Source organism: Syngnathus floridae, chromosome 9, assembly GCF_059516105.1.
Source record: "Syngnathus floridae isolate MCC-2025c chromosome 9, RoL_Sflo_1.0, whole genome shotgun sequence".
Lineage (NCBI taxonomy): Eukaryota > Metazoa > Chordata > Actinopteri > Syngnathiformes > Syngnathidae > Syngnathus > Syngnathus floridae.
This window is the reverse complement of record NC_142421.1, coordinates 13,377,651-13,404,377: the sequence shown is the minus strand read 5'-3', so window position 1 is coordinate 13,404,377 and position 26,727 is coordinate 13,377,651. Positions and strand designations below refer to the sequence as shown.

Genomic DNA, 26,727 nt, shown 5'->3' with positions numbered 1-26,727 from the left:
GCTGACGTCAGGGCGCACGCGCGGCGTTGTTGACAAAAGACGAGGAATTTGATCGATGGAGTTAATGATTTAGAGTGCACAGATGGGTTAATAATACTATTGCTTGTATAATAGTTATTTGATATCTAATTTATATATCGTTATATGGGCCTGTGGAATATTTTGAAGTGCAAGCGCCGTCAGCCGCGCGCACCCATTGTTGACAAAGGACGATCGATGGATTTAATGATTTGGAGTGACACAGATGGTTTGATAACATTATTGTTTATATAATAGTTATTTGATATATAATTTATATATCGTTATATGGGCCTGTGGAATATTTTGAAGTGCAAGCCCCGTCAGCGACGCGCACGCATTGTTGACAAAGGACGATCGATGGATTTAATGAATTGGAGTAACACAGATGGTTTTATTAACGTGTTATTCATGTAATAGTTTTTTGAATAACTCTGAATGTTACGTCAGGCCCGTTCTCAGCTCTTCGTTTGTGTTTATGTCACGTTAGCATACCTATCGTTTAGCTTGTTGTTACTCGTTCATGTCTGGTCTTGGTGTTGGATTTTGTCGAATAAATTTCCCCCCCAAAATGCGATTTATACTCTGGAGTGACTTATATATGTTTTTTTTCACGTTATTGGGCATTTTATGGCTAATGCGACCTATATTTTGGAGCGACTTTTAGTCCGAAAATTACGGTAGTTATTTGTACAAGTCTAAATCAAGTCATGTAACTCAAAACCGTGACTGCAAAATGTGACAAAGTGAAGGTTATAGGTCAACTGCTACTTACAACTGCGGTAGTAAGTCTAAACGTCTGTCAGGAGTAATCTTGAGCTTTAACCAGAAGCTGCAATGGGTGTAGGTCATGTAACAAGTCAAAGTAAGGAAGCAACATTGAACGATGACTAACATGAAGTCGCAACGAATGTAACCTGTCACACATTTGTTACAACTCATACAACACACGAATGACGCGGCTAAGCCCGTTTGAGGACATTGCTTTGTGCACGGTGCCTGCCACATATACACTAGACTAGATGGGACTGACTCTGGATTCCAGTCTGGGCTCTGGCCCTGCGAGTAATTGCCACGTTTACCCGCGTTCCAAAATGTTTGGTACCAATTGTCCACTGGTGTCGATGGCGATTACGTGAAAGCTATCGGCTTTTGATTGAGGTCACACGTTGTTCGTCCCAGGCCTTCCCTTCAGCAAATTCTGCACCGGCCATGACACAGCGACACCACGCGGCCAAACGGCACATCGCAACACAAGTCCGAGTTTCAAGTCTTACTTCGCCATGGACCAGGCAGGGATGGCACTACAGGGGCGGCTCGAGCCCCGTCAGAAATCTGTGGAGCCCCAGTTAAGTTTCTCCAGCATTTCATTTGATATTTTAAAATACGTATCGGATCTTGCTATTCATGTGTGCTGGTCGGCAAAGTAGCGGCTGGTGATGAACTCCATTACCTTCAAACATTTGTTCTTATTTCAAGCTCTCCGACTCCTCAATTTTGCTCCTTTACAAATCACGAAGTATAATGACGTATTCATTTATTGACAAAGGTCACCGTTTAGCTTCGGCAATCCATGCTTTTAATGTGAAGATTTATGTTTGGACAGAAAATCACACTTCCGTTATAATGACGCGTAATCCGGTGTGTCGGAATTTGGCGGCGGATGGCAGCAAGTGTAGATTTTTTTCTGGCCAGTCAGTCAATGTTGTTCCTCATGACGTGTAGGGTTGTGAAAAAAATCAAAAACGCCGACGAGGTGGCAGTGCCTGTGAGGAAAGCGCTTCCTGGTTCCTATGACGTCAGCGTGTAAGTGGATCATCCTGGGTTGGTACTCGAGGGGATGCCGCCGACCCTGCTGCGCATTGCCCGCAACCACCGAACGGTAATCCCACCCCAACCCATCCTCGTGCGACACGACCGCTCACCAACGCCACCATGGAGGACATCCTGCGGAGACTTCACAAAGACTCAGCCGGACACAAGCACAAAAGACTGCGCGACGCCTGCGTGCTCGCCTGCGGTGAGTCGGAGCTTCCAGAAGCCAACCGACAACGACCACACAGTTGGTTGGCGAAGCATCTGGTGGTGCTGAGCTACAGCGTGTGTGGGTGTGCGTCTCTTGTTTGGGGCGCGGCAGGGTGGTGAGGATGGGTGAGTTTTCGCGCGCATCCACCTGCTGCTGGCTACGTGAGGGCGGATAGGATAGAAAATACAAGATACAGACTGTATTCGTGTCATGTATAAATATGACACTGAGTATCGCACATTGAAATGTCATTTCATTGTCTCGTGCTTGTTAGTGGGTTAGCTAACAGTTTCCTTTGTCAGTCCTTTAACAGACATAGCTAAAATGACGACATACCAGAAATAAAATCAAAGTTCAATATCACGTTCTAACTGATAATATGCACATTTTAACGTGACAGGATGCCACGTTAAAATGTACATCTTATCTAGTTAGAAGTGTGATCAGTGTTTCTTTGGATTCAGAGTCCATGTTTTGTTTTCTAAATCTAGTTATTCGTTACAAAACAGTCGTCGTAAAAACAAGGAAGGGCAGGTTTTTCCAAAAGATTTGATATTCTCAAAATAAGATACACATATTGACATGGGAACTCTGTCAATCCCCTGAACCAGAATGAATTCCATCGTTTGTTATGCCAGATGCAGGAAAGGATCATGTTTTGCCTTTTTGCATTAAAAGCTGAAACAACATTCAAATTGATCCCGTAGCAAGGCTTCGGCCCCAGCTGTGTTTGCTAACCACTGTGTTAGCATTGCACTGCGCTAACCGCGAGTGCTAACGCGGCTGAGACCAGTCACCACATCCATTGAGTTTCTATTTCTTATTTGCCCCCCAGAAAGTCTGGAGTCTCATAACGCATCAGCCAAACTGTCGCCGGCGGAGTTGCGGTAAGAACACGTTCTCTCCGGAACGTTCCCCGTGACATCGTCAAGCGGGATTTGTCCATGAGGGATGCTCGACGGGATGGCGCATGGTTTTACGTGGCGCCACGTGACCTCAACGCGTGGGACAAATCAGCATGACACCATGGTCATGTTGTTTGTGTTTGGCCTGCAGGGTGCGCTGTCTTCTTCCTCTCCAGATTGCACTGGAGTCCAAAAACGACAAGCTGGGTCAGACGGCGCTGAGCGGCATGCAGGTACTTCCTGTTTGAGCCTCACATGTCCCACCTCCAGCCCTCATGGGGTGCGCTACGCCAGTGGTTCTTAACCTTTTTCCTTGTTCGCACCCCATTCAATTCACCAACCAGTTCTCGCACCCCTAACCCTAACCCTAACCCTAAATAATTATTATAATAATAATTGGTTTACTTTACAGCTATAAGGCTTACCGTATTTTCCGGACTATAAGTCGCTCCGGAGTATAAGTCGCACCAGCCATAAAATGCCCCCAAAAGTGAAAAAAAACATATATAAGTTGCTCCGGAGTATAAGTCGCATTTTGGGGGGCAATTTATTCGACAAAATCCCACACCAAAAATAGTCATGAACGGACAACAACAGGCTAAACGATAGCAACACCAGGCTAAACGATAGGTATGCTAACGTGACAAAAACAAACAAAGAGCTGAGAACGGGCCTGACATAACATATAGAGTGATTAAGGACAACTATTACATGAATAACATGTTTATAAAACCATCGGTGTCACTCCAATTCATTAAATAGCAACACCAGGCTAAACGATAGGTATGCTAACGTGACAAACACAAACAAAGAGCTGAGAACGGGCATATAGAGTAACATATAGTATAGTAACATATAGAGTGGTTAAGGACAACTATTACATGAATAACATGTTTATAAAACCATCGGTGTCACTCCAATTCATTAAATAGCAACAACAGGCTAAACGATAGGTATGCTCACGTGACAAACACAAACAAAGAGCTGAAAACGGGCCTGACGTAACATAGAGTGATTAAGGACAACTATTACATGAATAACATGCTTATAAAACCATCGGTGTCACTCCAATTCATTAAATCCATCGATCGTTCTTTGTCGACAATGGGTGCGCGCGGCTGAGGACGCTTGCACTTCAAAATATTCCGCAGGCTCATATAACGATAGATAAACTATAAGCCAATAATATTATCAAACCATCCGTGCACTTTAAATCCATTAAATGCATCGATCAAATTCTTCGTCCTTTGTCAACATTGCCGCGCATGCGCCCTGACGTCAGCCTCGTCTTTATTCCACAGATCTAGTATATAACTATATTGTAGCGTTAACAAAGTACAAGGATAGATGTGGGTTTGGTAAGCGGCTCTTTATTAAACAAAACAAACTTCCAGGCGTGTGGCGGCGTGGACTTCCAGACACGAGAGCTCCAGGGCATAGGCGTGCGTAATGGCCATGTCCGAGCCCCATGCACCGTTCGCGGACAGCCACTTGGCCGAGCGCCAGCCCCCGACTCAGTAGAGTAGGACCGGGCGTGCGTAAAAGCCATAATAGTTTTTCAAACCTTCTATGTCACTCCAAATCCTTAATTCCTTCAAACTCTTTGTCCTCCGTGTCACTTAGAAATGATCACTGCTAATGATGCCGGTAGTCCTTACGTGGGTAAGCGCCGTGCCGTGCCACTGACGTCACTTGAAATAGTAATCCATTGGTACATCACGGTTCTCCAAACTTTCTTTCTGCTGCTCGATGACTGTTTTCAGCTGCATATTATACAACTTGAAGTTTGTAACCTGCAAAATATGAGTTTCTTTTTGGTGCCATTTTTCTTAAGCCCACCCAGTTGATGAGTCACGGCCAACGGTGAAATTTAGAGCGCCCTCATCCAGTTTCGTCTGAAAATACAATTTTTTTCAGATGTAGTTTTTTGTTTTGTTTAGTCAAAGTCAAAGTCAAAGTCAGCTTTATTGTCAATTTCTCCACATGCCAAAGACACACAAAGAAACCAAAATTTCGTTCCCCCCTATCCCACGGTGACAAGACATGGCTCACAACAGACAAACAAGTAAACAAGTACAACAAAAGCGTGCTGAATAAATAATGAATAAATAACACAACAATAAATAAATAAATAAATAAGAGGAGCAGAAAAAAAAGGAGCAAGTGCGCGTACAGCAGACATTCCCGAAAATAGCGCAACAGTGCCGCACGCTACGCAGAAGGGGGTAGCGAGTTCAGGGCCCTAACAGCCTGGAGAAAGAAGCTGTTGGCGAGTCTGGTGGTGCGGGAGCGCAGGCTCCTGTACCTCTTCCCAGAGGGCAGAAGGTCAAACAAAGAGTGAGCCGGGTGACTCACATCACTGGCAATCGAGGTTGCCTTGCGGGCGAGATGGGAGGTGTAAATGTCCTTCAAGTTCAAGTTCAAGTTCAAGTTTACTTTATTGTCAAAAATCCTATGTAACAGGGTTACCACAGAAGTTTGAAATTGCGTTTGACCAGTCTCCAATGTGCAGTTTAACTAAAAACATTTAAATAAGACATTGACATAAATCTCTTTCTTTCTCACACACACATGCACACAACACACACAACACACACACACACACAAACACAGCTAACTTACTCATACTGAATTTCAGGGAGGGGAGCGAAGCACCAATAATCTTACTAGCCGTATTCACTATGCGCTGCAGGGCCTTCAAGTTCTGTTCAGTGCAGTTACCACCCCAGACAGCGATGCAACTGGTGAGGACGGTCTCAATGGTGCCACGGTAGAATGTAGACAGGACTGCCTGAGGAGCACATGCACGCCTGAGCTTCCGCAGGAAGTACAGGCGGCGCTGAGCTTTCTTTGCCAGTGACGAGGTGTTTGCGGACCAGGAGAGGTCCTCACTGATGTGCACCCCCAGGAACTTGGTGCAGCTCACCCTCTCCACCACAGCACCGTCGATGATCAGCGGCAGGTGTGTTGTGTGACCCTTCCGGAAGTCAACAATGTGGTCAGAAGGTCAACTTCCGACCTGTACCGAGTCTCGTCGCCCTTCGTGATGAGACCCACCAGAGTCGTGTCGTCAGCAAACTTCACTATGCGGTTGTCGCTGTAGGTCGCAGAGCAGTCATGCGTCAGCAGGGTGAAGAGCAATGGACTGAGCACTCAGCCCTGGGGGGCCCCCGTGCTCAGCGTGATTCTGGCGGAGATTTTGTCGCCAACACGCACCACCTGAGGCCTCTGACAGAGGAAGTCCAGTAGCCAGTTGCAGAGGGAGGTACTGAGGCCCAGCTCGTCGAGTTTGGAGATGAGTCGCTGCGGCACAATGGTGGTGAAGGCAGAGCTGAAGTCCACAAATAGCAGCCTCACAAATGAGTCATTTCTCTCCAGGTGGGTGAGGGCCGAGTGGAGGGCAGAGCAGATGGCATCCTCAGAGGACCGCTTGGCATGGTACGCAAACTGGAAAGGGTCAATGGTGGGGGGGAGAACGGACTTGATGTGCTCCATGACCAGCCGCTCAAAGCACTTCATGATCATGGGCGTCAGTGCCACAGGGCGGTAGTCATTGAAGCAGGACGGTGCAGGTTTCTTCGGCAGAGGAACGATGGTGGCAGCCTTGAAACACGAGGGGACGTGAAGACACCCGACAGCTCCCCAGCGCAGTCCTTCAGCGCTCGACCCGGGATGTTGTCAGGGCCCGCCGCCTTACGGGTGTCAATAGCGGCAAGCGCCCTCCTCACACCGTCGGCAGAGAGGCGCAGGGGCTGCTCGTGTGGGGGGGGAGTGTTCTTCAGCGGGCAAGTGCTGTTCTGGGCGTCGAAGCGAGCAAAGAAGCGGTTCAGATCGTTCAGCAGACGGACGTCGCCCTTACAGCTCCTCGGCGCGGGCTTGTAGTCCGTGATGGTCTGAATGCCCCGCCAAAGGCTACGTGCGTCCTTGCTGTCCTTGAAGTGGGTGGAGACCTTGCACGAGAACGCCTTCTTCGCTTCTTTGATGCCTCGGGACAGGTCAGCCCTCGCTGTCCTCAAGCCAGCCTCATCCCCCGCTCTGAAAGCCTTGTCCCTGGCCCTCAACAGTCTAAGGACAGCCCCCGTCAGCCACGGCTTCCAGTTCGCGCGAGTGACGACGGATTTCGAGCAAGTCACATCATCGATGCACTTCGTGATGTAAGAGGTAACAGAGTCAGTATACTCCTCTATGTCCGTCCAATCGTTGTAGGTGGCTGCCTGCTTAAACAAGTCCCAGTCAGTGGTGTCGAAGCAGTCACGAAGTGCATCGGAGGCACCCTCAGGCCACACTCGAACCCGCCTCCGAATCGGCCTGGATGCCTTTACCAATTGTCTGTATGCGGGCAAAAGCAAAACGGTGAGGTGGTCAGAAAGCCCCGGATGGGGGAGGGGGGTGGCTTTGAAAGCTCCCTTTTGCGCCGAGTAGACTAGGTCCAGGAAGCTGTCTCCACGTGTCGGAAAAGGAACATGCTGGTGAAGCCTCGGGAAAACAGACTTCAGGTTGGCATGATTGAAGTCTCCAGCAAAGATGGTGAAACCGTCAGGGTGCGCTGTTTGCTGTTCACTGACAGCCTGGTACAGTTCACCAAGCGCCGCGATCCTGTCTCCTTCGATGTTGGAAGGCGGGATGTATACCGCGACTAGCAGAATCGCGGTAAATTCCCTCGGCAGATAAAAAGGACGGCACTTAATGATCACAAACTCCACAAGCGGCGAGCAGTGCTTACATACCACCACAGAGTCCCGGCACCATTCTTCTCGGATGTAGACGCATATTCCACCTCCTCGCGATTTTCCCCCTCGTACAATGGCACGGTCCGCCTGATAGCACGCTAGCCGCTCCAGATGCACGGCAGAGTCCGGAATGTTGTCACTCAACCAGGTCTCGGTGAACACGAGCACACAGCAGTTCCGCACCGTCCAGTTCGTAGACCTCAGCAGGCGAACGTAATCCATTTTGTTGTCCAGCGATCGAACATTCGCCAGAAGAATGGAGGGCACCGCCGGTCGCGCTGGGTTGGCCGCCAGCCTGGCCCGGACGCCTCCGCGCTTGCCCCTCTTCTGCCTCCTCGCACACCGTTTCCGACGGCTCCCAACCGGGGGAGGAATAGCGGGTGAGGTCGGCGACGTTTCAGGACGTAGCAGTCCGAGCGCCTTTAATGTCGACGCTTCAAAGTCCAGAACGCCGCAAAACCCACTTCTGCCGATGTCAAGCAGAACCTGCCTGCTGTACTTGTAGCACAATAAAGCACGACGAGACGAACACACAAGACTGTCGGACGAACACTCATTAGACGAACAAATCACCGTACTGACGGGACAGAGAGTGGCCGCTGCGTGTGCACGCGCCGCCATCATTATTTGGTTGTTTTATCAAAATCAAAGTCTCCTTTATTGTCGATTTTTTTTCATATACCAAGACACACAAAGAGATTGAAATTACGTTCCCACTATCCCTTGGTGAGATAGTACACATATGCATACAAGCAACACAAAAAAACCCAAGAAGGCACAAACAATGAATAAATAAGAGTGTTGAATAAATGATAAATAAACAAATAATAGTAAATAATAATAATAAATATAAGAGGAGCAAAAAATGGAGCAAGTGTACATACAGCAGACAGTGGACTTGGATATGGAGCTTTAAAGTGTTAATTGCTTTATTTGATGTTTTCTCTATTTTTTATGTTTTGAATATGTTCAAGATAAAGATATAAAAGCATGTGAAGTGATCAACTATACTAAAAATAACATGGAAAGTGGTCAACTATACTTGTAAGTAAGTGATGTCTTAATGATCAAGTAAAAATTTGTGAAAAAAAACATATATAAGTCGCTCCTGAGTATAAGTCGCCCCCCCACCCAAACTATGAAAAAAACCACGACTTATAGTCCGGAAATTACGGTAATTAGCATTATCCCTAATGCCAATTAACACAATGACTTCTTGATTTCCAGAATTTTTCATTTTTTTCGGTTGCCCGACCATTATCCCCGAAAAATTTTAAATTTCCCCCAGGGTAACCTCGCACCCCCTAGGAAGCATTCTTGCACCCCTAGGGGGATGCTCTACGCAAAGGCATGACGTCTGAGCTGTGTCTTTCCGTCAGAAGCTCCTGTGCGAGGACCGCTTTGTGGACGGGAACGACGTGGAGGCGGAGCCCGTGAAGAATCAGCTGGTGAATCAGATGTTGGCGGCGGTGCGAGTGACGCCAGAGCTGCATGAGGACCTGCAGGTGGAGGTCATGAAGGTGAGAAGGTTTGCTCCTCCGGGGCTGACGCCGGTGTTCTGTCTTGTTTACTTGCTCCTGCGCCCTCTGCAGGTTCTCCTCTGCCTCACCTACTCACCAAACTTTGACATCAGCGCAGACTCCATCCTACGTGTCGCTCAGGTAACCGAGGGCACTCTTGGCACTCTGCCGCTGTCAGGTGCATGCCCGCGCCTGTTTTCCTTTGTGATCTCCTCAACTTAACGTGCTCACCGCAGTAGCCTGTGATGCCAGGAACCTCTGGTGGATCTCTGACCAGCGTGTGTGTGCCCTCGCAGGTGTGCATGGAGACGTACGCACGCAACTGTCATCAGCGGAGCATCAACACGGCGGTCCGAGCCACCCTCAGTCAGATTCTGGGAGACTTTACACTGCAGCTGCGACACCGACAGGAGGTCACATCATAGCCCATGTGCACGCATTCGGCGTCACGCAGTTTGAAGGCAGCAATCCTTGTGCATTCATTTTCTCACAAGCAGAGTGCAGCTGGAGAGGAGCTGACTACCCCACCTCTGCAGACAAGGGGTACGCCCCCCCCACACACAATGTTACCAATGTGCCAATTGTGTTACAAAACTCTATTTCTACTTGACGTGCAGATGTGCCTCCCGCTAGCCGGGTGCTTTGCGACGACGTGGTGATGGTCTTAATGCTCTTCTGTGACAAGCTGGAGTCGGTCAACTGGTGAGTGAACGGCTCTTAATGTGGAAGCAGCAGATGGGTGGTGTGTTCCTGACCTTGTGCGTTGGCCGCCGCCAGTGACGAGCAGCTGCTGCAGCTGCTTTACCTGGAAAGCATCTTGTCCATGCTCAGCTCCTGCCCTCCCACGATGCACTTGTCTGGACGCTTCATTGACCTCGTCTGGTACACAACACACACATTGTCGCATACACACACATAGTCCAATGTCAAAGACGCTAATGACATCATCGCGGCGACTCGTCTCCGAACAGGAAGCAGCTGTGTCCGTCACTGGTGGCTATCATGGGAAATCCGGTCACTGACAAAACTATCGCCTCCCACCATGGCCAAATGGGGGCGCCAGAGACGGAGTGGCCCCATCCGGGTAAGTTCACTCCAAGAGCGACTGTCATCCAGTTTGGTCGTCACGGCGGCGGTGATGACCTCAGCTCATTTTCCAGGCGCTGGCCGGGAGACGGAGTCTGCCGTGGGAGCCGTGTCTGACCGGGGTCGAGGCTCGGGTCGCTCAGCCGGCGCCCCCGCCAGGATGGCGCCGGTGGTGCGGACCGTGTGCTACGTGGCGGCTGAGCTGGTCCGCCTGGTGAGCTGTGTAGAGTCCATGAAGCCCGTGCTGCAGTCGCTTTACCACCGGATCCTGCTCTACCCGCCGCCGCAGCACCTCACCGAGGCCTTGCGTGTCACCAAGGAGGTTGGACGCCCGTGGCGCCATGTCAGCTCACCACTTGCAACGTTTGTCCGTGCCGCCTTTCAGATCATGGGAAGTCCTCAGCGGCTGTTCGACCTGGCCGGGCCGGGCATCACCGACCCCGAAGGCGGGAAGCGATCCTTCTCCAAAAGGAAGTCGCACCTGGACCTGCTGCGACTGTCAGTGCACCTGATGCCCGCTAGCTAATGCTACGTCGTGACAAGGCGATGTCACTGCTAGGCGTGGGCCCATTTCAGATGATGCCCACATGGTAACTGTGAGCAAAACTGTCCCGCCAGCAAATTCTTTTGGCACCCAACGCGATCAATTTGAGTTCAGCGCCGTCCCTTCTGTTCTAATTCTCCTCAGTAAGCCACAGCGTGGCCACCTGTCGTGAAGACGCCCGCAGGCTCCAAGGCCGTGTTGTCCTTGGAGCTGACTCGGACCCGCCAGCACCATTTTTTTGAGCGCTTATTGGAACCATGACTTTTTCAATTGGGTCATCGGCCCCGCCTGATGGTGTTGCATGACATCGCGTTGTGACGCGATTAAAACGGGATCATGTAGACTGACATATCCCAACGTCTCAGCATCTGTTTGTGACGTGCATATGTGTTCAGCATGATGGACGGCATGAAGGAGGCGTGCCTGAAGGGCGGCACAGAGGCGTGTTACTGGAGCGTCTTGTGCGTGTGCGCTCTGCTGCGAGCACTGGAGGAGCTGTCACAGGGGCGAGGCCTCACACCAGAGCAGGTATGCCCGTGTCGAGAGGACGTCATGCTGTCGGCGTCATCGTGTCACGCTGCCGATGTCGCTCCCGCTCAGGTTCGTCTATCACTTCGCCGCCTTGATGAGCTGAAGGATGGCACGGAGTTGTCTCGCGCGTCCATGGAGGGGAATGAGGCCGACGTTCTGTGGCAGAGGTGGATTCTGTCCTCGGAGGGGCCACCATGGGACGCCACGCTGGAGCGCAGCCCCGATGTTAGCATTAGCATCACCACAGACGCAGGCCAAACCGCGTTGGACTCTGAGGAGGAGGCAAAGCCGTGGCGGGAGGCCTGCGTGGTGCCGCCCGATGTGGTCCTACGAAGCCACGCCCTCGTGTACCCCGACATCACCAACTTCCTGTCGGTGGACTCCAGAACTGCGTCGCGCTACAGCGAGAGCAACTTCAGGTGAAACTCTGCATTGGTTGTGTGGTGCAGGTGTGTGCGTAATGTTTGTGTGGTCCCAGGGTAGATACGTTTTTCTGCTGCGTGTGATGCTTGGTAAATGAAAACATGTGTGTGCGTGTTCAGCATGGAGGAGCAGGACTCGTCGAGGACGGAGTTGGACTCGTGCGACCAGTTCTCCACGGCGGCTGAGAAGGACTCGGGCCGTTCGGACGCGTCGGACGTGGGCTCCGACAACGCATCGCTGGCCGACGAGGACGAGTCCAGTCCGTCGGAGGCGCCAGCTCGGCTCTCGCTCAAGCTACCGTGCCACCGGGAAGCGGACCGGCATGGTGCCCGCCTCTTTGTGCGCTCGCTGGCTGCGCTGCTGCCCGGACTTCTCAACGCCGATGCCGCCCCCAGAGTCGACGGGCTCTTGCAGGACTTTGCATGCACCTTCTGCTCCGGACTGCGGGCCGGTCAGTTTCCAAGTCACCTTGGTGTCACTGTTCTTGTGTGAGTACCATTTACACTGAAGCGTGCATGCACTTGATAGACGGGATCCCCTCGCTGGGCGTGGAGGTGGGGGTGACTCTGAGCTGTCAACCGCTGATGAACGCCGACGGCATCTACCTGCTATCCTTCTACGCGTTGCTGCTCAACCTCAAGCTGCGCAACTGCAACTTCTACCAACGAAGGGCGCTGCCCACTGCGCTGGGCCCGGTGAGGGCTGCTGTGCATGCCACCCTCATTTGTCTTGATTGTTCACTATCTGTTTGGACCTGGCAGAAGGAGTTTGTGCGTGCCATCCAGAGCAGTGGCGTGCTGGTGCTCTTGTCCCAGGCGTGGCTGGAGGAGGTCCACCGTCAACTTCTGGAACGAGACCTGCTGGCTCAGGTCAGCTCCTGGACGGTGCCTGATAAGAGAACGCCGCCTCTCGTAACCATGTTGACTGGTAGCGCACGCGCATCTACACACGCACACACATGTGGACAGACGCACACAGACGGCTTTAATCCCATCAGACATCGACGGTTTGGGCAGCAGTGCGGTTGGCGGTCAGCTGATCGGGAGGTTCAGCCAATCAGCACCCTTGTGCAACAGAGCAGGCAGCGACGCCATGTCGGCGGGTGCGCACGTCGCCGCGTCATTCCTCCAGCATCTGACGGGAACCGAGCGCGCTAATGCCTCTGCCGGCGTCCTCCCCAAGGCGCCGCGTTGTCGCGCTTCCTGCTGACAGGCGTGTGGAGCCAGCTTATGGAGATCTTGTCGGCACCGCTGACGGGCCGCGTGGCCGGCAGCTCTAAGACGCCGTCGGTCTTCGCCAGGGAGCAGAGCCGGCCAGAGCGCGACACCATCTGTCTCAGTCTGGATGGACTTCGGCAGGCCGCCGCGCTCAGCTGCGCCCTCGGTAGGTGTGCTGCGGGCCATCCTCAAGTTGGGCGTGTGCGCGTGCTTATGATGCTTTGCACGCCTTCAGGTGTGGCTGCCAACTGCGCGGCAGCCTCGGCCCAAATAGCCGCCGCCTCCTGCGCGCTGGAGGAGTGCAATGAGAGGGAGGGGCCTGAGGCGAGGGATGTCCTCACGCAAGGTGATGACGCACTGGCACACACACATGGACAACAAGAGTGCCGACTTGCCGTATGTGCGTGTGCGCAGTGAACCAGCATCTGGAGCAGATGGCGCGGCCGGCGGCCGGCGGCCTGCATGCGGCGCACGTGCTGTGCATGGACGCCATCTTGAACGTGGGCTTGGAGATGGGTAGTCACAACAGCGACTGCTGGACACATGTCTTCAGGTGAGACACACAAAGAGACGTGACGCCATGTCGCTCTGCTGTGTAGTGCACACACTCACACATACACTTGAAAGTGCATTATTTTCACATTTTTTTCTTTTAGTTGTGAGCCACCATTTCACCAATGATGTTGTGTGTGCCGTGCGCATGCATGCGTGTATTTGTTTGTGTGTGTCAGGGTGACAGAGTACATCAGTTCTCTGGAGCATGCTCTCTTCAGCATCACCTCTCAGGCGCCACCCCCAGCCGCCCTCCCCCAGCGGTGTCAGCAGGGTGTGCCCGCCAATCGGGCGCAAGCCAACGCCTTCCCGCCCTGCCCAACTCTGCCCCTCAATTTTCCACCGACCGTCCGGGAGCTTCTGGTCCAGGGCGAAGGAGGGGAGCGCGGACCGGACGTCAAAGAGGAAAGCCCGCTGACCGGACCTGGCACCGCCAAGTTTGTGTGCGCACTGTCCACGCAGGCCGACAGGTGGGCCAAACGACAAACTCCGCCGCATTGGGAACCCACTGAAAAACCAAAGCACGCCTCACGCTCCTATTCGCGCGCTCACTTGCAATGATGCTGCCGTGCCGGCAGATGAATTTTGCTTTGGAAAGCGCCCATGGGTGTGCCGGAAACGCCTCGCACGCGTGCTTGTAACATGTTGTGCGTGTGTGTTTTGGGATCAAAGACTGATGTTTTGGAGCGAACCCAAGAATGGCTGTCTGGGTTCACCAGCTGCGTATGCCTGTATACGCTGTTCTCCTGGACGAAAAGATCTGGCACACCCTGAACGACGTTAATGTTCTCCTAATCCTAACCCTCTCCACAATTAGCATTCGGGAGATGGAGCGCGAGGCGACTTTGGTGTGCGTGGCGATTGTTTAGACAGCTTGCCCTGACTCCTGGGTGAGTGACGCATATGCGTGGTTACTCAACTCATACTCAACTCGACGCATGTCGTCGGCCAAGCTGTATTCTAGGTTTGGTCACGTGATGTTCTCAAAGTCAAAAGTCAAAGTCAGCTTTATTGTCAATTTCTCCACATGCCAAAGACACACAAATAAACCAAAATTTCGTTCCCCCCTATCCCACGGTGACAAGACATGGCCCACAATAGACAATCAAGTAAACAACAGCGTGCTGAATAAATAATGAATAAATAACACAACAAATAAATAAATAAGAGGAGCAAAAAGGAGCAAGCGAGCGTACAGCAGACATTCCCGAAAATAGCACAACAGTGCCGCACGCTACGCAGAAGGGGGTAGCGAGTTCAGGGTCCTAACAGCCTGGAGAAAGAAGCTGTTGGTGAGTCTGGTGGTGCGGGAGCGCAGGCTCCTGTACCTCTTCCCAGAGGGCAGAAGGTCAAACAAAGAGTGAGCCGGGTGACTCACATCTCTCGCAATCGAGGTTGCCTTGCGGGCGAGATGGGAGGTGTAAATGTCCTTCAGGGAGGGGAGCGAAGCACCAATAATCTTACCAGCCGTATTCACTATGCGCTGCAGGGCCTTCAAGTTCTGTTCAGTGCAGCTACCACCCCAGACAGCGATGCAACTGGTGAGGACGCTCTCAATGGTGCCAGGGTAGAATGTAGACAAGACTGCCTGAGGAGCACATGCACGCCTGAGCTTCCGCAGGAAGTACAGGCGGCGCTGAGCTTTCTTTGCCAGTGACGTGGTGTTTGCGGACCAGGAGAGGTCCTCACTGATGTGCACCCCCAGGAACTTGGTGCAGCTCACCCTCTCAACCACAGCACCGTCGATGATCAGCGGCAGGTGTTTTGTGTGACCCTTCCGGAAGTCAACAACGATTTCCTTGGTCTTGTTTACGTTCAGCAGGAGGTTGTTGTCCCTGCACCACGTGGTCAGAAGGTCAACTTCCGACCTGTACCAAGTCTCGTCGCCCTTCGTGATGAGACCCACCAGAGTCGTGTCGTCAGCAAACTTCACTATGCGGTTGTCGCTGTAGGTCGCAGTGCAGTCATGCGTCAGCAGGGTGAAGAGCAATGGACTGAGCACGCAGCCCTGGGGGGCCCCCGTGCTCAGCGTGATGCTGGCGGAGATTTTGTCGCCAACACGCACCACCTGAGGCCTCTGACAAAGGAAGTCCAGTAGCCAGTTGCAGAGGGAGGTACTGAGGCCCAGCTCGTCGAGTTTGCAGATGAGTCGCTGCGGCACAATGGGGTTGAAGGCAAACAGCAACCTCACATATGAGTCCTTTCTCTCCAGGTGGGTGAGGGCCGAGTGGAGGGCAGAGCAGATGGCATCCTCAGAGGACCGTTTGGCACGGTACGCAAACTGGAAAGGGTCACTGGTGGGGGGGAGAACGGATTTGATGTGCTCCATGACAAGCCGCTCAAAGCACTTCATGATGATGGGCGTCAGTGCCACGGGGCGGTAGTCATTGAAGCAGGACGGTGCAGGTTTCTTCGGCACAGGAACGATGGTGGCAGCCTTGGAACATGAGGGGACGATGGCCTGCTGCAGGGAAACGTTAAAGATGTCCGTGAAGACACCCGACAGCTCCCCAGCGCAGTCCTTCAGCGCTCGACCCGGGATGTTGTCAGGGCCCGCCGCCTTACGGGTGTCAATAGCGGCAAGCGCCCTCCTCACTCCGTCGGCAGAGAGGCGCAGGGGCTGCTCGTGTGGGGGGGGAGTGGTCTTCAGCGGGCAAGTGCTGTTCTGGGCGTCGAAGCGAGCAAAGAAGCGGTTTAGATCGTTCAGCAGAAGGACGTCGCCCTCACAGCTCCTCGGCGCGGGCTTGTAGTCCGTGATGGTCTGAATGCCCTGCCAAAGGCTACGTGCGTCCTTGCTGTCCTTGAAGTGGGTGGAGACCTTGCACGAGAACGCCTTTTTCGCTTCTTTGATGCCCCGTGAAAGGTCGGCCCTCGCTGTCCTCAAGCCAGCCTCATCGCCCGCTCTGAAAGCCTTGTCCCTGGCCCTCAGCAGTCTGAGGACAGCCCCTGTCAACCACGGCTTCCAGTTCGCGCGAGTGACGTCGGATTTTGAGCAAGTCACATCATCGATGCACTTCGTGATGTAAGAGGAAAGTCAGTATACTCCTCTATGTCCGTCCGATCGTTGTAGGTAGCCGCCTGCTTAAACAAGTCCCAGTCAGTGGTGTCGAAGCAGTCACGAAGTGCATCGGAGGCACCCTCAGGCCACACCCAAACCCGCCTCCGAACCGGCCTGGATGCCTTTACCAATTGTCTGTATGCGGGCAAAAGCAAAACGGTGAGATGGTCAGAAAGCCCAAGATGGGGGAGGGGGGTGGCTTTGAAAGCTCCCTTATGCGTAGAGAGCGGCTTGCCGGTTTTCTGACGTAAAAGTATTTTTGCAGAAAAAACATACAAATAATAATGTGCCCGGAAAGCCCCACCTGTTAATTTTTGAGCAGCACTGCATCAAGCTTCTGCATGGCTTCAAACTTGTGTGAGGCAACCTACCACACGTGTATCTTTCAGGTTGTTTGAAGAAGCGTCGGGTAAACTGAACCTGCTGTCTCTGCTGGGCTTCCTGCAGCAACTGAGGAAAGCGTCCCGGTGTCAGCTCTTCCACTCCATCTCTGACACTGGGGACTATTCGCTCGCCATGCCAGGTACGCACGCTCGAGGCCGTCAAAGGCGAAGTGGGTGCTTTGAGCTCTCTGGGATTTGCCACTGTCAAGTTGCGTTGCAGGAGAGCACAAGTCGGCGCACAAGTCCAGCTCCCTGCACCTTTTCCGTCTGGGGGAGGCCATGCTGAGAATCGTCAGGGACCACGACAGGCCGCTGCTGCACAAGATGAGGGCCTGGAGCGTGGTGGCGCCGCACCTGGTAGAGGTATGCAACTGTTGCGCCACCTCGTCACCAAGAACGCGTCAAAACTCTGGGTGTGCGCGTCCGCTTGGCACATAGGCTGCGTGCCACAAAGAACGTCACGTGTCCCAGAAGGCGGTTTCCTTCATCCATGATGTCCTGACCGAGGTTCTGAGGGGCTGGAGCGAGCCATCTCACTTCCGCTTCAATGAGGCACTCTTCCGACCGTTTGAGCACATCATGCAACTGGAACTGTGCGACGACGACGTCCAGGACCAGGTGAAGCCCCGCAGGTCGCTCCGTCAGACTCCGGCATCCAAATCCAAACGCTGGGTCAATGTTGCCTCCAGAGGTGGACGGCCTCTCTTTCAGCATAAAAAATGTTTACCTGCGGTATACTTTGGCTACGGCTCGCGTGATAGCCGGTTGGCCTCTTGACCGCACGCATGGCGCCTGAACAGGTGGCGGACAAAAGATTGAAGGTGGACATTGGATTGATTTTTAAAGAGCCCAGGACGCCACTCCCATTCTCGAAGGGATGAAGTTGCCCCGAAAAGCAGCTTGCATTTCTGCCTAGCCTAGCAGCTAGCTGATGATTGATTGCTCTGGCGCCATCAGGTGGTAACATCCATTGGCGAGCTGGTGGAGATGTGTTCTCCTCGCATCCTGTCCGGCTGGCGTCCGCTGTTCAGTGCCCTCAGGACTGCCCACGGCGCCAAGATGGAGGCCAAAGATGAGCTGCCAGGAGAATACGCCGTTGGTACGTATGCCACGCCATGTGTGGCGCCACTGAACGGAAAATTGTGCATCTCCACGCCGTCTCTGTGCTCGGCAGGAGAGCGCCAGGCGCCCGTCTTCGACGTCTTTGAGGCCTTCATCGGCACGGACAGCGTCCAGGTGTTTGCCAATGCTGCCGCCGACTGCATCTTGTGCCTAATGAAGTTCGTCAAAGGTTTAGGTAGGCCACACGCGCACGGATGGAAACGCAAATTAGGGCCAGCTTTCAAGCTCAGGCTCGGCTTTCCAATTGGCCCGCCTCACTGAAAGCATCGTTTGCAAGTGTGCCATACCGCTCATTTCCAGCTGCCAGTCACGTCTTTTCATTTTCTTTCTTCTTTTCTTTCTTTCAGGCGATGTCGACAACGAGGAGATGGGTGAGCGCACGCTGCCGCCGTCGTCCCGCAGCTCCCTGGACCTGTGCCTGCCAGCGCTAGCCTACCTGCGTCGATGTTCTCAGGTGACCGACTTCTCGGGCCCCGTCGCCGTCCGTCATGTGACGCTTTCTTCCCCTCCCCCCTCCTTGGCGGCAGCTGCTGGCCAGCATCTACAAAATGCCATCAAAGCCCGTCTTCCTCGGGGCACGGCCGGCCAGCCTGCCCGCTGGGACGGGCGGCCGGATCGCACTGGAAGGCGTCCTGCGGGACTTTGATGACGACACGGGTGAGCGAGGCTGGCAACAGTGAGGCGAGGCGGAGGGTGCTGAGCAGTCTTGCCCACCTCCTGACGTGTGTCTCTCAGGTCTAATCCAGGTGTGGATTCTGCTTCTGGAGCAGTTGACGGCCGCTGTGTCCAACTGTCCTCGCAGGCACCAGCCACCTACTCTGGAGACACTCTTCCTGCTGCTGCGAGAGGTTGCCGTCGTGCCAGGTGACCTTTCCAAATAGCGCTTTGCTCACATTGCTATCATACCAGCTCAGTGGCCTAGTAGTAGAGTGTCCGCCCTGAGACTGGAAGGTTGTGGGTTCAAACCCCGCCCGGGTCATACCAAAGACTATAAAAATGGGACCCATTGCCTCCCTGCTTGGCACTCAGCATTAAGGGTTGGAATTGGGGGGTTAGATCACCAAATGATTCCCGAGCGCGGCACCGCTGCTGCTCACTGCTCCCCTCTCCCCCAGGGGATGGATCAAAATCACATGGGGATGGGTTAAATGCAGAGGACAAATTTCACCACACCCAGATGTGTGTGTGACGATGATCATTGGGACTTTAATATGGCGATCATGTTGCACATTGTAGGTCCGGGCTTCGCCATCTGGGCTGTGGTGCAGCTGCTGCTGCCCGCCATGTCGCTGTGGCTGCAGCGTAGCCGCGGTGAGCCCACCTTCTGGGACACGGCCGCTGCCAACTTCAGACACGCCATCGGCCTCTGCTGCGAGCTGGTGGTGGAGCATGTCGGCACCTTCATCGATGCAGGTGACGCGGGGCCTCGACAAAAATGAAACAGGAAAAAGATGGCAGCAACCGACCAAGTGCGCGTTGCAAAATTTGCCCTGCCCGAGCGCGCTCCCGGAACAATGGTGTCGCCTTTGATTCTTATGTGCGTCAGACCTAGGTTGTGAGTTTTGGATCAACCTGATGCTGAAGGAGCTCTTCGGGCTGTTGGTATCATGCGTGTCGCAACCGGCTGAGACCGTCTCGAGAGTGGGCTGCTCCTGCATCAGGTCTCAAAGGCGCACGCACACACACGCGCATGTGCGCTTCACCCACCGCGCTGACAGGCCGTTGCGTCGGCTGTAGGTACGTGCTGGTGACAGTGGGTCCGCTCTTCACTGAGGAAATGTGGAGGTTGGCCTGCTGTGCCCTTCGGGACGCCTTCTCTGCTACCTTACGGCCTGTCAAGGTACACCCAAAACAAAATGAGCATCTCAAAAGCGTCATGTGAGCGCACGCAGATGTGGCTCGAAGCTGTAAAACCGCTTCCACTATTTACATCAGTAAGAATGAGGTCAGGTTGTTCATGTCAGTGGCCCTCGTGTCTTGTCTTTGAAGAAGTCGCCCGAATATACTTTCCATCTTGCGTGTACCTGCAGAAGCTAGCGTCATCTTTCCGCAGCGGCTCAGATAGTCTCTGCAGCGACGCCTGTGAAGTGAAGGTGGCCGCTCCCTCACCATCCCCGTCGGCGGAGGCCGAGCACCAGAGGATCAGAGCCACGGCGCAGCAGGTCACTGGCAAGGCAGTGAGGTGGCGACTGAAGTGATGCCTCAAATAAAATCTGCATGCGCGCGCGCGCGTGTGTGTGTGTGTGTGTGTGTGTGTGTGTGTGTGTGTGTGTGTGTGTGTGTGTGTGTGTGTGTGTGTGTGTGTGTGTGTGTGTGTGTGTGTGTGTGCGGGTGCACGCGCCAGGTGTTCATGTCTGATAGCCAGTGCCTGCCAAAGACCCCCAACAACAAGGACGGTTTTGAGCACGTCCAGTCTTGCGTTTTCATCATTGAGCCACCGTTTGACTATCACGCTGACGGACACGCTCATAACAGGTGAGGCGCCAACGTGCACACCCTTTGCTCTACAACATTGATGATAGTTAGCATTAGCATTGGCCTAGCCACTTGAAAAGCCAGATTGTTGAAAGGCTAAGCCAGGGGTCGGGAACCCAGATCTGGCTTTTGGCGACGTTAAAAACGTTATTAAAAAGAATACATTAGTACACTCAAAAAATTGTTAGTCTTAATTAAAATACATGCATTTAATTGTATTTAACCTATCTTTTTTTTTTTTAAATGTTATGGCTCTCGCGGGAAATAATTTTTAAAAAATTATTTATGGCTCTGTCTGCCAAAAATGTTCCCGACCCCTGGGCTAAGCTACACTCTTTGCCTTGCTTGAAGCTGCTTTCATTTGGGCTGACACTTAGGGCACGCACGACTTTGTATGGAAACATGCTGAGTGCTCTCAAAATGTGACTTACTGTCAAAATGTGATGTGTGTTTTCTTCTGCTGCTCTTAGGAAAGTGGGGTAAGATTTTCTTTTCCTGCCACATAACAGGCTTCAACCACAGGTGCACTTGTGTCCACTAATCCTGTTGCTGTTTGACGTCTGTTAGCATTCCATTCCGTAGCGTGGTGGTGAGCCTGTTGTCACATCAAGTTCTTCTGCAGAATCTTTCGGACATCTTGCTGGAGGTACAACAACAGCAACGCACGCATTAATTGATTGATTTGATTGATTGATTGATTTACTGAATCAATCAATCAAAGGAGTTCGTTGAGCAGCCCGCTGGCCAGGAGAAGGCGACGCCTGTCACGCCTGAACCCACCCCGCGCGCGACGGGCTTCATGCGCTACGTGTCCACGGCCAACCTTTCCATCATCCTCGACTTGCTGCTTGACTCCTACAGGTGGGTGGAGCTGTCCACGCGCAATATCACTCACCACTCGTCGTTGTAAGCGTTCTTACGTGCAACACGCGTTACGGGTGGCTTGCAATACGTTTGCTTTTACTCGATGCGTCAAAATCGATTGATCGACAATAAGCAAATCTGAATTTGAATAATCAGGCCGTGGTTTGGAGCTGTCATTTTCTTCCAAACGGACTTCTGTGATTTCCCACGTTGACCCTCGCCAACATCGACCTTGACTTGGCAAAGCAATGAGCCAAACTTGCACCATTGTCGTCCATGTTGCGAGGCCCCGTTTGACGTTGCCGTGTGCGCAGGACGGCGTGCGACTTTGACAGGCGTCCGGGTCTCAAGTATCTGCTGATGAAAGTGTCAGGCGTGGGCGGCGCGGCCAATCTACACCGCCAGGCGGCCATGAGCTTCAAGCTTTACATGCAGGCGCTATTGGCGGCCATCTCCACTCAGGCTGACGGCATGACGGCTCAGCAGGTACTGCCCCTTCTTCTTCACGGCCCCACTTCTTCTCCATCGCGTAAAGGCGCTGCGCCTCCGCCGCAGGTCAAGATGATTCTTGACGAGGACGGAAGCTCGGACTCCTCGCGTCCTGGCTCGGCATCCTCGGAGGACGAGGACATCTTTGAAGAGACGGCGCAGGTAACGCTTGCTGACATTTGTCCAAATTTGGGGTTGAGCATACGGAATCTGTGTGTATGTAGTTGTGCGTGTTGGCAGCCCCGCTCAATGCAAAGCCAGTCGAGGCGTCAAGCGCACTTTTTTGTCAAACGCCAACCAAACAGCCACAATGACGCTTAGCGTTAGGCAGTCCCTGAAATACACCATGCAACAATTTGTTTTCAAATTGAACTTTTGCTCTTAGAGGTAGAATTTTAGTTGGATTTTTTTTTTGGGGGGGGGGGGGGGGGGGTCGCATAACCTTTCGAAAATCCACACTTTTTGTCTTAAATACTTTTGAAGGACCAAATGTTGTTTTAAAAACGTCACTTTGAAAAACTTTATTACCAATGTACGGGGACCCTCGTACGACTTTAGCCTGAAATCGAATTTAGCCTGAAATCAGACATGTGATTACTCGCGCGAACTGGAAGCCGTGGCTGACGGGGGCTGTCCTCAGACTGTTGAGGGCCAGGGACAAGGCTTTCATAGCAGGGGATGAGGCTGGCTTGAGGACAGCGAGGGCCGACCTGTCCCGAGGCATCAAAGACTGCGAAGAAGGCGTTCTCGTGCAAGGTCTCCACCCACTTCAAAGACAGCAAGGACGCACGTAGCCTTTGGCGGGGCATTCAGACCATCACAGACTACAAGCCCGCGCCGAGGAGCTGTGAGGGCGACGTCCGTCTGCTGAACGATCTGAACCGCTTCTTTGCTCGCTTTGACGCCCAGAACAGCACTTGCCCGCTGAAGACCACTCCCCCCCCACACGAGCAGCCCCTGCGCCTCTCTGCCGACGGTGTGAGGAGGGCGCTTGCCGCTATTGACACCCGTAAGGCGGCGGGCCCTGACAACATCCCGGGTCGAGCGCTGAAGGACTGCGCTGGGGAGCTGTCGGGTGTCTTCACGGACATCTTTAACGTTTCCCTGCAGCAGGCCATCGTCCCCTCGTGTTTCAAGGCTGCCACCATCGTTCCTGTGCCGAAGAAACCTGCACCGTCCTGCTTCAATGACTACCGCCCTGTGGCACTGACGCCCATCATCATGAAGTGCTTTGAGCGGCTGGTCATGGAGCACATCAAGTCCGTTCTCCCCCCCACCATTGACCCTTTCCAGTTTGCGTACCGTGCCAAGCGGTCCTCTGAGGATGCCATCTGCTCTGCCCTCCACTCGGCCCTCACCCACCTGGAGAGAAAGGACTCATATGTGAGGTTGCTGTTTGTGGACTTCAGCTCTGCCTTCAACACCATTGTGCCGCAGCGACTCATCTCCAAACTCGACGAGCTGGGCCTCAGTACCTCCCTCTGCAACTGGATACTGGACTTCCTCTGTCAGAGGCCTCAGGTGGTGCGTGTTGGCGACAAAATCTCCGCCAGCATCACGCTGAGCACGGGGGCCCCCCAGGGCTGCGTGCTCAGTCCATTGCTCTTCACCCTGCTGACGCATGACTGCACTGCGACCTACAGCGACAACCGCATAGTGAAGTTTGCTGACGACACGACTCTGGTGGGTCTCATCACGAAGGGCGACGAGACTCGGTAAAGGTCGGAAGTTGACCTTCTGACCACGTGGTGCAGGGACAACAACCTCCTGCTGAACGTCAATAAGACCAAGGAAATCATTGTTGACTTCCGGAAGGGTCACACAACACACCTGCCGCTGATCATCGACGGTGCTGTGGTGGAGAGGGTGAGCTGCACCAAGTTCCTGGGGGTGCACATCAGTGAGGACCTCTCCTGGTCCGCGAACACCTCGTCACTGGCAAAGAAAGCTCAGCGCCGCCTGTATTTCCTGCGGAAGCTCAGGCGTGCATGTGCTCCTCAGGCAGTCCTGTCTACATTCTACCGTGGCACCATTGAGAGCGTCCTCACCAGTTGCATCGCTGTCTGGGGTGGTAACTGCACTGAACAGAACTTGAAGGCCCTGCAGCGCATAGTGAATACGGCTGGTAAGATTATTGGTGCTTCGCTCCCCTCCCTGAAGGGCATTTACACCTCCCATCTCGCCCGCAAGGCAACCTCGATTGCCAGAGATGTGAGTCACCCGGCTCACTCTTTGTTTGACCTTCTGCCGTCTGAGAAGAGGTACAGGAGCCTGCGCTCCCGCACCACCAGACTCGCCAACAGCTTCTTTCTCCAGGCTGTTAGGGCCCTGAACTCGCTACCCCCTTCTGCGTAGCGTGCGGCACTGTTGCGCTATTTTCGGGAATGTCTGCTGTACGCGCACTTGCTCTTTTTTGTTTTTTTTTTCTTTTTGTGCTCTTCTTAATTATTTATTTATTCATTTATTGTTGTGTTATTTATTCATTATTTATTCAGCACGCTTTTGTTATACTTGTTTACTGTTTGTCTGTTGTGAGCCATGTCTTGTCACCGTGGGATAGGGGGGAACGAAATTTCGGTTTCTTTGTGTGTCTTTGGCATGTGGAGAAATTGACAATAAAGCTGACTTTGACTTTGACATGTGACTATGTGACAGTTTGTCTTTTTCTTTTTTAAGTCAACAATCTTTTTTTAATTCGGAAGGGGACAAAAAGTAAAACGCAAAGCAGTCGTAGGTGATTGACCTGTCCGATGTGTCCAAACGCCCGCAGGTGAGCCCCCCACGGGGGCGCGACCAGCGGCATCAGCGGCAACCCACCATGTCATCCCTGAGTGCGGCGGCGGGCAGTGTGTCGGAGTGGGCGTGGCTGGTGAAGCGTCTTCACAAGCTGAGCGCTGACATCTGCGCCAGTTACATCCAGATGCATCAAGACCTGGAGGAGGAGGAAGTCTTCGCCACTGCGCCAACCTTGCCCTCTCCCTCGCGAGGCGGGGACGGCCACGCCTTCTTCCTGCCACTCTTGCCATTCGAGTCACCCGTGCCCCCGGAGGAAGGCGGAGTCACGAGTGTTACCGGAGGGCCTCCATCGTCGAGAGATACGCCCAGTCCCGCATTCAGGTGAGATGTGACTACGTAGCATCGAGTGCCGGGGCTTTATGTGAAGTACTTACATGGATTTGATGTCTTGTTCAGCTGCGCAGGAAGCGTCCCCGCCAGAAGCCTGGCCAAGCTGGTGAGCCAATACAAATGCAGGAAGGAGCAGCAGCAGCGCAACAGGCGGTGGAGGCGGGTCCACGGGCAGGAGCAGCAGCTGCCACCGGCCCCTCCCCTCAGACATTCGCACAGCGCCAGAGTCCTTGGGTCCAGATCGGGTTCAGCTGTCAGCGCTCACGGACACGTTGCTGCCGGTGATGCGCAAGCGCAGATACAGGTGGCAGCACCGCACCCGTTTGTCATGCGTAACAAAATGCAGCGACACGTGTCGCTGTTTTTTGTCATCTTTAGCCCCACATCGCCGGGTGTCACACAACATGTCATGTCCCCGGTATCGAGAGCGAGCCGCTTCCAAGGGTTCCCATTGGTGAATCATTTGTCCACAAAAGGGAAATGACCAATTAAGAGTGTGAGCAGATTGGACTTGAAGCTGGGATTTCGGCTGCCTTGCACGGTTGCCATGTTGTCGTGCAGCATGTGGTGTGTGACTGCCATGTTGTTCTGTGACATCCTCTCCCTTGTATCTTGTAAAACATGCAACGTGTTGTGAGATTTGGCACATCCTGCGCCAAGTTGTGACACATGTGCGTTCCTCAGGCGTGGAGCAGCATGGTGGCGACAGCACTGCACCAGGTCCTGCAGCTTTCTGATGTGGCCTTTGTGGCGCTTCAGCCGGCGCTTTACCCGAGCGTGTGCCGGCTGGCGTGTCACATCAGTGACGGCGCCGTGCGGCAAGCCCTGTACCACTGGCTGGAACGTGTGGGAAGACTCTATGGCATCATCGCCTGACGTCCATTTGACGCCACGTCCTATCGGCGTAGTGGCGCAATCCTTCGCTTGTTGTGGCTAATTCCCTGCGAGCTTCCTGCCACTGCGATGCCCGTCCCGCCTGCAAGGAACAAGAGTGAGCCGACGGTGAAGCTGTCAAGATGATGATGCAGACCACAGTTTTGTCTCGCGTGGTGCTTTTGTTGCCTGCTGGTCAATATTGTTTGTTAGCCAGCACGTCCCGTATTGATGTCTTCTTTATGGATTTGCGTCAATTCTTCTTTGTGCCTTCTGCACTGTCCTCAAATACAAGTTGCTGTTTGGACCATTGAATAAGTCTTTTTTCCCCTAAGCCTGTCCTACTGTCGTACTTTGAGAGCAGTCATTGAACGTCATAGGTTTCCCCATCAACTTGAGTGAGTACAGCGGAACTTTATTTTTTAACATCTGTGTCGTAGTACAGTAACAATGGCATGTATCATAATGATATACAAACAATACACAGTATACAGCACTAAATAAAGTACAATATAATATAGGTAAAATAAAAAGCTAGGGCTTTTCTCATATATTTGTCAATTATACAAACGAGATTAATAGCAATTCTATTTTTCATAAATCAAAATGGCGTTGAAAAGAAACAAACTGGCTCGGTGGCGCACTGGGTAGCATGTCCGCCTCACAGTTAGGAGGGTGCGGGTTCGATTCCACCTCCGGCCCTCCCTGTGTGGAGGTTGCATGTTCTCCCCGGACCCGCGTGGGTTTTCTCCGGGCACTCCGGTTTCCTCCCACATCCCAAAAAC

The 26,727-nt window shown here is 53.1% G+C and overlaps 1 protein-coding gene across 10 annotated transcripts; it reads left to right on the top strand.

Annotated features, from left to right (window-relative positions):
* The first annotated feature begins 1,639 nt into the window (after nt 1–1,639).
* arfgef3 (ARFGEF family member 3) lies at nt 1,640–26,276 on the top strand. 10 transcript variants are annotated; one of them, XM_088384681.1, is made up of 43 exons: nt 1,642–2,038; nt 2,880–2,931; nt 3,101–3,182; nt 9,059–9,199; nt 9,272–9,340; nt 9,496–9,612; nt 9,697–9,742; nt 9,817–9,901; nt 9,977–10,081; nt 10,171–10,283; nt 10,360–10,607; nt 10,671–10,783; nt 11,225–11,357; nt 11,430–11,779; nt 11,903–12,234; nt 12,312–12,478; nt 12,545–12,710; nt 12,781–12,885; nt 12,966–13,166; nt 13,236–13,346; nt 13,415–13,553; nt 13,732–14,022; nt 17,000–17,133; nt 17,214–17,356; nt 17,432–17,611; nt 17,951–18,092; nt 18,168–18,290; nt 18,463–18,569; nt 18,643–18,772; nt 18,851–18,979; nt 19,352–19,528; nt 19,662–19,776; nt 19,853–19,955; nt 20,146–20,277; nt 20,460–20,590; nt 21,061–21,069; nt 21,158–21,236; nt 21,312–21,451; nt 21,769–21,940; nt 22,010–22,105; nt 24,714–25,060; nt 25,136–25,373; nt 25,754–26,276. In XM_088384681.1, the coding sequence occupies exons 1-43, from the start codon at nt 1,954–1,956 to the stop codon at nt 25,943–25,945; spliced, it is 6,270 nt and encodes a 2,089-aa protein (XP_088240807.1). In that variant the 5' UTR covers nt 1,642–1,953; the 3' UTR covers nt 25,946–26,276. The 10 variants fall into 10 exon arrangements, 7 of the variants coding, with proteins under 7 accessions (XP_088240803.1, XP_088240804.1, XP_088240802.1 ...); XM_088384674.1 differs by having other exon boundaries at nt 1,641–2,038; nt 12,312–12,710; XM_088384679.1 differs by lacking the exon at nt 21,061–21,069.
* Nucleotides 26,277–26,727: the final 451 nt, after the last annotated feature.